Source organism: Spermophilus citellus (genome assembly GCF_964194105.1).
Source record: "Spermophilus citellus genome assembly, contig: SCAFFOLD_91, whole genome shotgun sequence".
Taxonomy (NCBI): domain Eukaryota; kingdom Metazoa; phylum Chordata; class Mammalia; order Rodentia; family Sciuridae; genus Spermophilus; species Spermophilus citellus.
Genome location: NW_027673011.1, coordinates 190,452 through 204,543, shown reverse-complemented (window position 1 = coordinate 204,543; position 14,092 = coordinate 190,452). Strand labels below are relative to the sequence as shown.

Here is a 14,092-nt window from a genome sequence, read left to right as displayed (position 1 = left end):
ATCAATGAATACATCTGAAGTTGTAAAAGAAGGCAGGGAATCAATATTTGTGTGGACACAAGTTTGCACAATTTTAGGAATACTTTTTCAACAAGGATGGCATCTTTAGGTGGGCTCAAGAAAGAAAACTGGTTTTCAGGAGAACATGAAGAATTCACTTTTTTAGATACATGAAAGATTGGTAAATTTATAGAAAAGGGAATAGAGATTAAGATGATGATTTGGGCCAGGAACAGTGAGTGGCACATAACCATAATCCCAGTGGCTCCAGAGGTTGAGACAAGAGGATTTTAAGCTCAAGGCCAGCCTCACCAATTTAGCAAGGCCCTAAGCAATTTAGTGAGATCCTGCCTCAAAAAAGTTGGAGATGTAGCTCAATGGTAAACTGCCCTGGGGTTAAATTCCCATTACCAATCCCCAACCCCTACCCCAAATATAAAGATTTGGAAGTTATTTGCATAGAAATTATAGTTGAAACCAATAGTTTATGTAGATATATGCACATACAAATTTCTATTAAGAGTTTTTTTTCTTGCCAAAAGATAGCTAATTTAAACCCTTCAATATCTTCCAAATAGATTGTTTTTTGAGTACCTAAAAATCACCCTACTTGAATTTAAAGAAGAATTCTGCTTTGCACCAAGTGACTACCACAATCCTAAAATTATAATTAGCAAAACAACATTCATGCAATTTGCCAAGATTACAAATATATGCTTGAATAAAGAAAATTTTAAACCAATATTATGAAAAAATTCAACTACTTGCCTTTCTATATATCCAGTAAATTATTTGAAAACAGACACACATACACACACCAAAAATATAACACTGGGCTACTAGTGTATCAATAGAGATGAGAATGGCTATAATGGTTGCCTATGATTGAGATTTGTTCAAGTGAGTTAAGTGTTATACTGTGCTGGTTGTGAAACATCTAAAAATAACTCCTACTCAAATATTCAATTAATTATTTACACATAATATTTTAATACTTCAAAAGTTCTAAAGTACACTTTAAATATATCATTTTAGCATTACAAAAACCTTTCAGGAAAAGAAAGAATTATTAGAATTCACACATTAAAAATGAGTTAACTAAGATAATGTGACTACATCTTCTTTACTTACATTACATACTTCTTTACTTACATTAGCTCAAATTCATAGCTTTTATTTTTTACTAATAATCGACCCTTAAAAAATTCACTTGAAGACTAAAAATAATTTCACTTATGAGTTATTCTTATTAAAATAAAATCCTCATTCCATTTTGTGATGCCATAACAATCTTTAATAATATCCTGAAGAACAGCACGATATAAGAGTGATTCAGTAGGCAGCTGAAAAAAAGGCAGACAAAAACCAGAAATCAAATTAATATTAGAGAGCTGGGACCATAGTGAATGTGAGAAACTTGACTTTGCTGTAAAACATAGAGGAAGACATTGTAATGTCTCCATTCTAACTCACAGTACTATCCTAAGATTATTTCTCACTATGAAACGAATTCTGCAAGAAAACAGAAGAAACCATAAGAGAAATAGTAGTAAATGACGAAGATAAGTCTTAATCAATGAAAAATAAGCTAGTAACCCAAATGGAGTTCTTATCACATGCAAATGTACAAATACACTTTTAACACAAGCCAATCAATTCTGAAGCCTATAGGAGTCAGAAAGGATATGTGTAAAAGAGAAAAGAATGGCTTTGACCTAAGATATTATGGACTAGGATTCACATACTGAGAAGATACTACTTACGTTAGGAAAAATTAAAAATATGTCTGAAGACTGTAAGATCATAACTTCGGCTACTGCAGAGTCTTGGAAAGGTCAAAAGAAACTGAGTTCTTGGCAAGACAGCTCTTCTGGGGTAATGAGAGATAGGTGCTGTCTCACCAGGATTCAGAGGATTTTGAAAAGAAAGAAGGAGAAGCTGAAGAAGTCCTCAATAAAACCTAATAGCTTCAAAGACAGAGAAAGTAAAAAAAGTACTGTAGTATTTCTTAGAGAAATAATACTTTGGTGCAAAACAGAGATGGTACTCATGAATTAAGAAATTACAAAGGACACCAAAATCCCATCCATATCCCTACAGGTCTCTTGATACTGATAGTACAGAAATATCCAACACAAAACAATGTCAACAATAATAATCTAGATTTCCTGAAAAGTTACTATTGAAAAAAGAAAAGAAAGAGAAAATGAACTAAAGAGGTCAACGATAATGAATGCTTTTGTGAAGTCAAATAAGGTCCAACTAAGTCAAATTATGTCCTAACTGTCCAACAACTGGCAAAGTTTCAGACTTCACTAATTTAAAAACTTTTCTTCCCTTGAAGTTTCTGACATATATTTCATTTTGATTTCTTAAGTCCAGACATATTTTCCATTTGACATTTTCTCATCTTGAGAAATATACTGTTACAGTTCCAAAGTCTTACTTTATGATCTATCCCTTATTTCTTTGAACATCAATTTTCTCACAAAAATGCTGAAATCCCTTTTCATACATTAACACTTAATCTGGAAATATTCAATTTAAATTCAAGGCATTTTGCTAAAAATACTATTGCATGAACTAAAATATTCTTTGTATATAAACTGCTTAAAAAATTCTTAACTTTATGTTTGATTATCTATAATATACGAGAACTTCAATTTTATATGAAATGCCTAAAAATGATTAAAATGTCTTTATCATGCCTTTGAGAAAAATCATATAAATGATATCAACATAATTTATAAAAAATGTACATATTTTATGAGAAACAAAGTGTAGAATGACAGCAATAAAAGATTAAGAAACGTATTTTAAGCAAAAGAACAGACATAAATGGAATGCACAGAGAAATGCTTACAGGATAGGAAAAATCATCATTCCCAAGTTACCCTGGGTATATAAAGGGCTTTACAGCTGTTTCCTAAGAGAAAAAGAAGAGAGTTATGTAGTGCCTTCAAATGAACATTCCTAGAATAACTAGGACTGTCCATCCTGGTAAATACAGAGTGGGGTAAGTGGGAAAGGAGTCAACATCTCCTAAACAGTCTGACTATTCCAGAAAAAAGCTGCATGTAGTTCAGAGTTTATGTTCTTTCCCTCATAAGTGATAAATGTACTTAACATTTTTAATGCATTTTAAATATGGGAGGAAACAAAAAGTGTACACCCTTAAAGCATATGTATCAGACATGCATTTTACAGATCTAGTGGAAAAGGCACTAAGCTAGAAATTAGGGCTCTGTAATTAATTAAGGATGCTAGAACACAATTAAAATGCTGCTGTATAGCAAGTCTGCATATAAGTTTGGCGCAATAACCAACTCATACGATTGACTTGAAGCATGAGCAAACACTTGGAAAATTAAAAACACTACACCACTGGAGCATTATGATGATAATCCCTAGGGAACCACTAAGGTGATATGTAGTACAGTAGTTAAGAGCATGAAATCCAGTGAGAGAGATTGATTCAAATCTCAACATTAACTACTTTACGGTTTCTTCATGTGTATTCTGGGATAATAATAGTATGTATTTATAGTTTTATGTATTTATTACCTATAGATGAGAAGAACTTTGAGCAGTACTTTGGTAAGCTCTATGTTAGATTTAACTGTTATTTTCATGATTAAAATGATTACTGATCACAACAAGTATAGACATTTACTTTGCACTTACTATGTACTAGCCATTATTTTACACATTTTGCATGCTTCATTATTTACTTGAAATGACAATATTATGAGCAAACTATTACTGGTATTAGTGTCACTTTTCCTATTTTACAGATAAAGAAATTATGATGTGTCCAAGGTCATTAAACCAGTTAGTGATGATGATTGGATGCAAAACAGCAGTCTAAGACTAAAACCCACACACTTAATAAATTCTAAAACTTGATAAAAAATGATGACTTCACAAAGACTAGTTTTTTATCACTTTTTAGATAGGCATATTAATATATTAAAAAACAACGATTGCAACAACATACACAATACTTGTCAATGTTCTTTGCCTAGGGTGAGCACATAATAAATGACACTTGTTATTGCTATTATTGTTTTAAAACTATTATTAATTTAAAAAGAATAAATTGACATTATTAATGTTTATTGAAAACAAGCAAAGAAGAGATTTCTAAAATTAGGTCCAATAAAAATAATTTTGTGATAAGCTTAAAAGAAACTCTTAAAATAGTCCTAATATGTTTCATGAATACAAGGTAGAACAATGCAATCATGTGAATATTTGAGTGAGAGAGTAAACTTTTGTTTATACCTGCAAAACCATTTGGCTGTTGCAACTAATGACTGAGTGAATGAAAAAACAGTTATCAACCAAATGATATCTGTTTTGGATTACAGATAAAGAATACACTGAATGTTATACCTTGTTTATCTTTGCTTGAACTAAGGCTATGAATACCTGGTCAGTTGGCAACATTATGTCTCCAGAAATATTTATAGGCCATATAATTTAATATGAAGAAATCGGAGGTTAGTATAGAGAACAATGGGGCAATTTTCCTAAAAGTTCAATTTAGTTTTTGAAAGTTCACACGTAAAGCAAATGTATAGAAATGTATAGATTTGAACACCTTGTAGTAATACCAGGAGATGATATTTATGAAAATCCATCCAGTTTTAAGTTCATCAGCAGGTCAAGTATGAAGAGAGCTCAAGAGAAAAAACTACAGTGTTCATAAGTTGAATTTAAATAAACATTCTCACTTACCCCTTGGCCAAGTGCAACCCGCTCCAATGCCTTTAAGGAGAAAAAACAAGACAAAGACTTTTGATATATTTAGTCTTACTTCATAAGATTTATAAAAGCATAAGATTTATAAAGTTATAAATACACTGTATAAGGTTTTGTAAAAGTGATATTTGGAAAGATGAATTCATCGATAAAAATGTAAGTCAACACATTAAAATCATTAATATTAAAAATGTTAACTAGTATACTTATATAATTTAATACTAATTTATAATGGGTATGTGTCATATACATAAATACATATATGTTCCAATTATACATCTTGAATTTCAGAAGGAACTAGAACATAGAAAAGTTATGAAACAAAGTGGTCTTGACTCATGTTTACTGTAATTAACAATCAACTAAATTCAAAGCTAGATAGGAAAGGTAGCAGAATACAACAATTACTAATAGGGCATTATGTAAAATTGTGGATGTGTAACCGACGTGATTCTGCAATCTGCATTTGGGGTAAAATTGGGAGTTCATAACCCACTTCAATCTAATGTATGAAATATGATATGTCAAGAGCTTTGTAATGTTGTGAACAACCAATAAAAAAATGTAAAGAAAACAAAATAAATTCAAAGCTGGTAGTATGTATATATAAAGACAGATATATTTACATATTTTAACATATTTCTTATAATTTTTAAAAAATATTTTATTATTTGTCAATGGACTTTATTCATTTATATGTGGTACTGAGAATTGAGCCCAGTGCCTCACACATGCTAAGCAAGTGCTCTACCATTGAGCCACAACCCCAGCCCTCTTATAATTTTTAATGATTGTATAATTTTATCTTCTAGAAAACAAAAATGAACACATTATAGTGGATAGCTTATTTTAGAAAAGCATTTTTATTTTTAGTCTGCATATATACATAAAATCAAGAGTCAGAAGAGAAAGTACTGAAACATATATTTTTACAATTTTATACATATTGGATTATATTTATAGTTGATCTAAAGCAATTTTACAAAATGTTCCTCACATTTCTAATAAATACTCATAATCCAATACTTGAAACTTACATGAAGGACACCCTCATTGAATATTTAGAGCCAAACAGAAAGTTATGAAGACAGCAGATTTTTATTAGATAATTTTCCCAAGAAGTTAAACAGCAACTAGCTCAGAATAGATTTACTACTGAAGATACAATGAGTTTTCATTTATGGCACTAGTTGTGGTAATTTTAAGATTAAATTTTTGTTATGGAATTTTCTAAAGGCCAAAGAAACAGAAGAATTTTCAAAAAGAAATTATTTGGTGTCAATAAAATTAAAATACAATGGAGAAGGCTGGGGATGTGGTTTAAGTGGTAGCGCACTCGCCTGGCGTGTGTGCGGCCCAGGTTCGATCCTCAGCACCACATACAAACAAAGATGTTGTGTCTTCCAAGAACTGAAAAATAAATATTAAAAAATTCTGTCTCTCTCTCTCTCTTAAAAAAAAATACAATGGAGAACAACTTGGTACTGATGAGCTTATTTTATAAATACAAATGATAAATTTTGACTACATAATTAGAAGATAATCAGATAGGTAATAAGAAGTTTCTAGTAAACATTAATATTGTTTTTGGGCAATCAGCAGAAGTAATAAAGAAAATATACAAAGTGTTCCTTTCATACAAATCTAAAATACTTTTGCAGTTATACTAGGCGTAATAAATGCTGACGAGGTTGTTCTAATTGAATTAAAATTTTATTTCTGGCTAGGAACTTTATTTATAAGTGTCCCTACAAAGGCACCTTTTTAATAACCCTTAAATATTTGAATATTTTTTGAAAAGGTCATTTATATAGGAAACATGTACCCAAAGAAATATTCCTTAAACTTTCCCAAGTTACTATGGAATAAAAAAAAAAAAAAGTAGTAGTCAAGGTGAGCAAGGGTTGTAATGGGGTTGAATTCTGTCAGAAAGTGACAGTGGTCAGGAGAACTTAAGAGCATCATGGTCTGCAAATTCTATATGTATGGGATTTATTCTTTAAAATTTCTTTCTTTAGTTCTTTGAATGTTTATTTCTATAAAATTATTCCTGTTCTTTGTAGTTGTAGATGGACAGCATGCCTTTATTTGATTTGATTATTTTTTATGTGGTGCTGAGGATTGAATGCAGTACTTTACACATGCTAGGCAACAGCTCTGCACTGAGCTACAGCTACACCCCTTGATGTCTGTTTTTCAATGTGGGACTTTCCTTAAGACATCTAGTGATTTTTGATGGTTTATTTTGTTCATTATAATGGGGATACCATAAACCTGATTAATACATTGTGCTTACATGTGGGCCTCTCCATAAAGGACTAGATTTATACTGTTTCATTGTAAAACACCTGATGCCAGTATCTTCAAGTATTTGGTCTTAAGATAGTCATACTTCCTAAAAAAGCCTATTTCAGTATTTTCCTGTAGAGTATAAATAAGCCTGGCTGTCAGCATCCCAGGAACTATATCATTCCAAGATGACCTGTTATCTAATATCTAAGATTCTGAACAAGTATCATTTAAACCTAAAATAAAGAAATAAGATGATTTTCCAGAAAAGTATTTCTGGTAGGGTTACATAGGAAAATAATTATTAGAATGTAAATAGAATTCTAAGATAATTCTAGGATATATAACCTAGAAGATTGGTATATTACTTCTTATGTTGCTAAGTAACCATCATAGAGACAATGGGCCTTAAAAGAATTATCCTATGGCTAGTCACTAAAACAGATTATCTAATCAACTATACTTAATGTAAAAATTTATTGTATAAATTTAAGGTATGCAATATAATGTTCTGATAAACACACATATATATTGAAATGATTATTGCAGAAAAGTAATATAACATACCCAACTCAGTTACAATTGAAACCCTACTCTTAGAAAAACCTTACTTAAGAAATGTTCTGTATATAATACAATAGTATTAATATTATAGTCCTCATGTTATTTAGATCTCTAGATTTAGTCATCCCATATAACTGTGATATTTTAAATTTCTGATGACAAAAAATATCCACTTACACCATTTAAATGGTTCCTGTATAAAACAACATTACATCCTGAAGAAAGACCACATGTGTTATAGTGTTCTATATCTAAGTATGCTAGTCTAGTTAAGCAAAATAGTTTTTATTTAACTACATAGTTATTTCATGTCCCAGGTACAGTAATATTTTTCCCATTCCATAAAAATTTAGAAGACCAAAAGACTTTTGTAAACAAACATGAAGACACTAAATGGCTAAGTATAAAATACTGAATTGATTCTGTGTTTAAGACTTGGTATTTGGTACATTTCACATAATAATTATATATAAACATGTTAGGACAATGCATGAAGAACAAACAATTTTCTCATAATTTATAATATATAAAAGCATTAATGTTGATGCTCTAGAAACTTCAGAATTTAATTCATGATATTAGCTAAAAATAATAAATTTTTACAGCATATGGGTAAGCTTCTTATTCTAGGAAAAAAATACAAACATACCAAACAGGCTGACATTCTGGCATTACGACCACAGCACCACCTCTCTTCCTTTAAATAATGGCACATTGGAAATCCCCACTTTTCTTGCATACATTCTGCAGATGGGGGAAAAATATGGATACTTACATAAAATTCTTCTTCTTTTAGTTAAAGTAAATAATCTATTAAGAAAGCAAATCATTCACTGAGAAAGTCAAATAGCAGTTAAACATGGAAGTGGTGATGTTTAACAGTTCATTCCAGTTTGTTAACTGGAAGCACATTAATGTTATGAAAATGGTATTTGCTCAAAAACAGCTGCTTTGTGTTTAAGCTCCAGGTCCAATACCAACCAATTTGACAAAAATATTTCTGTAAGATTTAGTGCAAGAATTTAAAATGCAAATTTGGTGTAACTGTTGGAGATTACTCATGAAATTACTCATTTATTATAAATTACTCATTTATTGTAATCTGATTTTGACATTTGTCAATTTATTTAGGATAATATGAATTCATTCCTAAAAATACTGAAGCATGATTTTTTTTTTTTGCTACTATGATCACTTTGCAGAAAAGTACATGTTCTTGCTTAATCACATACTGAACACCCCAATTCGGAATTATTACACATTCAACTTGCTCATGTTCAAATCCCTCATTTAGAACTATCAGTTCCTCAGGATCTTTAAAAAGGAAAAAAAAGACCAATATCTTAAAGTGACCAATTTCTTAAAGCCTGGAAAATAGATTTGAATTTCATAAAAACTATGACAATGAAAAAGAAAATTGGGACAAACATAAATATAAATTACTATTAGGTTAAAAAATAAAATAGAACTAAATTTGAAAACAAGGAAACTCTTTAAAAGAAAGTGTAGTTGAGGTAGAGTTCACTAAATAAACTTCTTCACTATGAAAGATCAAATGAGTTTTGATTAAAAGAAAGTTTAAAGTCATTTCATTCATTTATATTATGGGCTGGGGATTGAACTCAGGGCCCTGTTCATGCTACCCAAGTGTTCTACCTCTGAACTACATCCCCATTCCCAAAGTTTAAATTTCATGCAGTTCAGATATCAGTAAAGCAGTTTTTTTCAGGTATTAAATTAGAATTTATAATAACCTCTACTGTTAATCATTTGAAAATTGGACACCCCCCAGAATATAAATATTAAGCACACTACTATTTATATAGAACTTAATATTGTGAGACACTCTTATAAATACTTTAAATGTATTAACTTCTATAGTCCCTGAAGCAATTCTATAAAGTAGGGACACAATTATTTTCATGTTTCAGATAGGGAAACTCAGCACAAGCAAGTTAAGAAAACTGCCTAATTTACACATCTAGCACAGGACAGACAGATCTAAAATTTAAATCTGGAAGTCTGACTCTGAGACCCATGCTTTTAATTACCAAGCTATATCAATGCATATTCACAAATAATTTCACTTATAACTGCATAAGACTCCAAACCCTTGAAGCCTATCGAGGTCCTAGGAACTCTGGTTATTTCTATTTCCAAGATGATTTGAAACAGTGATTTAACTTTTCTGATTTAATTAGGAGACATGATTATTGCTAAATCAAAGTATTACTACAGCAAAATTTACTGTAAAGAGTAAGGGGCTGGAGAGATGAGAGTATGCTATTTTATTCACAGTGGTTAGAAAAAGTACCAACCAATAAAACTGCTAATTTTTCATCCCTACATCCATCCTATCCTTGTTCCTTGTAGTAACAGATAACCCAACTGTCCATACTAAAGACTGAAATTCTCAGTATCCCATGAAGCTACTATAATAGCTACAAGAAAAAATTTTGATTAACTGGGTGTGGACAGTAATGATGTATGTAAATAAACTCTAGGTCATATGCTTATTGGGGGGTGATGCTCTTTCCCCAGTACTCTCCCCATTCCTTTCAACTTCATTTTTTCCCCTGAATATGTTATGGTGGTAGGCTGACTAGGAGAATGGAACAACAGAACAGCAGAATCCTGGTTCTTAGAAGATTTGTGTTGGTAGACAGTTTCCATACCAACTCCAATTGTCTACTTGTGGACTGAAACAGAAATATCACTCTGTCTTGTTTAAGTCGTTATTACTTTGGTTCTGAACCTATTAGCACCCTTAGAATATAGCAAATTTTGTATAACACACCAAAATAAACAAATGATGATGATGATGATTCTATTAAGAGGCAAAATACAGGGGATAAAGGAAACAATAACACAGGAACACCCATATACAACAGTGGTCGAATAATTCTCTCCTAAATAATACAAGTTCCTTAAGGACCTGATGTTTGAACAGAGACTAAAATTAAATGAGGAATCAAGCCAAGAGAACAGTGAACTCTCTATATCCCTGTGCTCTATATCCAACAGCCAATTAAAAAATATCTACACACACACACATACACACACACACAAACACTTGAAAAAATGAATCTGTACTGAACATGTGGTGACTTCTTTTTCATGCCATTGTTCCTTAAACAATACACTATACCAACTATATACATGACATTAATATTTTATTAGTCATTATATGTAACCTGTAAGGGATGATATATGCAGATCATATGCAACTGTTATGCTGTTTTATAGAAGGATATTGAGCATCTGAAGATTTTGGTAGCTTCTATAGGAGTCTCTGAACCAAATCCCTGCAGAAACCAAGGGACGACTGTATGAGGGGGTGATTTAATAAAACAAAAAACAAACAAACAAAAAACCTAAGCTTCCAACAAACAATATATGCTCTCCAAAAACAGAACATAATATCTTCACAATTCAAATTAATTGACTAGCAATTTCCCAACTTATTCTAATATCTAAACCAAATACCAAGAAAGAAAGAAAGAAAGAAAGAAAGAAAGAAAGAAAGAAAGAAAGAAAGAAAGAAAGAAAGAAAAGGAAGCAAGCTTCTAACACTGGAAAACAGGAGATGACAAATCACTTATGGCAAACATGAAACAAATTTTACTAAAAAAAACAAAATAAGAAAAATAACGAATTTATAATAAAAGCTATATTTAGTGAACCATCAATTGCTCTGTAATTCACCTTGGGCTGTTATGGGACGGAGAAAAAAAACAAACATGTCTACTTGCCTGAAAAATAGAGAGATTCTCCTGGAGCAAAAAATTAAAGAAAACTTGGACAAAAAAATATATTACTTAACATTAGATTAAAATGTATAGTACTGCTGAAAATACATTATACTGGAAGGGGTATATCATTTGCAGAAAAAAACATAACATAAGAAACCTATAGCCAAGTGGTTTCCAAATTCTTGACCCATAGAAAACTACTGAGATATAATAATTATCTCTAGCTGTAAGATATAAGCCATTTCATTTTATTAAATTATTTCTAACTATAAGCTGTAAACCATTGAGTTTTGGGGGTGATTTCTTAGACAACGTTAGATAACAAATGCTGCCAAAAAAGTAGCAATGAGGAGTGAGGAGGTGATTATCCCATACAGAGACCTGAAACAGAAAAATCTTCTGTCTGGAAGGTATGTAAATATTCTTCTTTAGGCTGGGGTTACAAAAGAAAATAAGCAGCCTTTCAGAGATGCTGCTACAGATAAAGACAATTTTGGTAACTAACCCAATGAATGAATTCTAGAGGCTGTAGTAGAAGGACTTTGGAATTGGAGAGAAGTAGAAAACACAGACAAAATAAAGGGCATATACAGATTCATCTGATTAGCATCCTGAAAATAAGGAATGAACTACGAGAATTGGGGTGGTGGCTGACATGTACAGGGATAAGAGGCATGATGGGATTACTTTTCTGAGTCTCTAGGAAGATAATAGTGAAGCTAGGAGTGTTATAACAATAGGAAGAGAAGGGAGGGAATTTTTCCAAAGGAATGATAGAGTGTTCTGGACTTTCCTAGTCCAAGTTCTTACTTCTGGTGAAGAAGAGAAGACCTCTGGAGACACATGGAATCCCTTCATTTCCAGATGGTACAGCATAGGACCCAGCAGGGGTACAGTACCACATGGAACACACTTAGTTATCACAGGAAAAATGGAGAATCATAAAGGATGGTCTTACTTCAGGTATGTTTCCTGACTTGATCTGATGAAAGTGAGGAGGCTAAAGGTTCTTCCTTACATAAATTACGGTTATTCTCTTTCTTCCTTCCTTTTCCTACTAAAGCTACTATTTACCACCAGTGATTAACATATGGCAGGCACCCAATAAATATTTAATATATAAATGGAAAAAGTAAAATGCTTGGGAATAAAACAAACTAATACTGGGCGAGATAAGAAGCAGATTAATGGAGGGATATTTATGTTACAAAAGGAAAACTTAAATCACAATGATGTTATAATCTCAACACTGATTATAAATTCAATTCCTGCCAATCAAAATTTCAACAGGTTTTTATCGATCATAACAATCTGATTCTAAAATTAATTTTCAAGAACAAATGTATGAGATTAGCTAAGAAAATTCTGAAAAATAGGAAATTTGTGAGACTTGCTTTTCCAGACTTCAAAGCTTCCAACAAATGATTAATTAAAACTGTATGGAACTATTATAAGAATAAACATATTAAGGAACTAAAATATATTCCATAAATACAATGTATGCAGAGGGAGCCATTTCATATTATTGTGGGAAACTACTGACTATTCATAAACAGCATTCAGAAAAATACTAAATTAGAGCTATTTCTCAAATCATAAACAAAAATAAACTCAGATGTATTATGAAATTGGATAAAATGAAAACTATAAAAGTCAGAGGAAAACATTTAAAATAAATATAAATCACAACAGGAAAGGCTAACTAGAACGTGGTTCATTTATTTCATGGAATATCTGTAGTATATAAAATTACATATGTGTGTATATGTTTATACATGTGTAATACATACATATCTGCTGAGGGCCATTGCCAAGTAGGAATGACGCATTGAAATTAACTTGCCAGCATACCCCATGTTAAATGGACTTGCCTTGGAAATTTGCTGTGACCTTGCATGTGTGTTTGAGAAAGGTGACCCTGCTCAATGACCAGGGTGGATCCAGGTTTTAGGAAGTATCCGGGTTTAAGATAATTTGGTTTTAAGGCGTTCCTAGTCCTTGGGTTTAGGGCGTTCCCGGTTTAAGACAATAGGGGTTTTAGGGAAGTTGGAGGTTGAAGATTATTGCTGCTGGGATTAGGGTGTTCCTGCTGCTTGTTCCCGTTGAGTTCTCGTGAGATTCAAATGGGATTTGAAAAAAGGCCTTGTGGAGTAGGTGATTTGGGCGGCAGCAGAACGGGATTGCCCGAGAACGTGTGTGTAGAGGCCTGTGTGAGTTCGGGAATAAAGATTGCAGTTTGAATCTACAAAGCTGTGTGGTGGCTCGTGATTCTGTGCCCAGCCAAGACATTGGCACATATCTATACACACATACATACACACACACATGAAAACCCATGAACAGATTTACACAATGTATTGCTAAATAAAAAGACATTGTTCTTCCTTATCAGATCATCTTGATATTCTTTTTTATCTTTTCACTTTCCTTTGGAATGTTCTCAGGTTCAGATTATTTGCTTCCTTTTTTTTTTATTCTCTGTACTCCCTAAGTAATTTCATTTAGATTATGATTTAAATAACAGCTATATGTTAGTAATTCACAAAATTCTCAATCTAAGATTTGTCCTGAAATATCCAAAATCATTATCCAACTGATAAAAAACAGTCCATATTTGAATTTCTAAATGATACGTCAAACTCAAGCTGCCACAAAATAAAAAATCTCCATCTCAGTTCTCTTTCTGTAGTCATACCCAGCTCAGCAGACCACAACTCTGTCTT

General features: G+C 31.7%; 1 protein-coding gene across 1 annotated transcript in view; it reads right to left on the bottom strand.

Moving 5' to 3' along the window:
• Positions 1-14,092, bottom strand: part of LOC308640249 (putative methyltransferase-like protein 25) — a 98,650-nt gene that overhangs the window by 38,063 nt on the left and 46,495 nt on the right. The window contains 3 exon segments of the mRNA XM_081312220.1: positions 1,256-1,343; positions 4,741-4,770; positions 8,267-8,361. Of these exon segments, the coding sequence (XP_081168346.1) occupies positions 1,256-1,343; positions 4,741-4,770; positions 8,267-8,361 (213 nt within the window).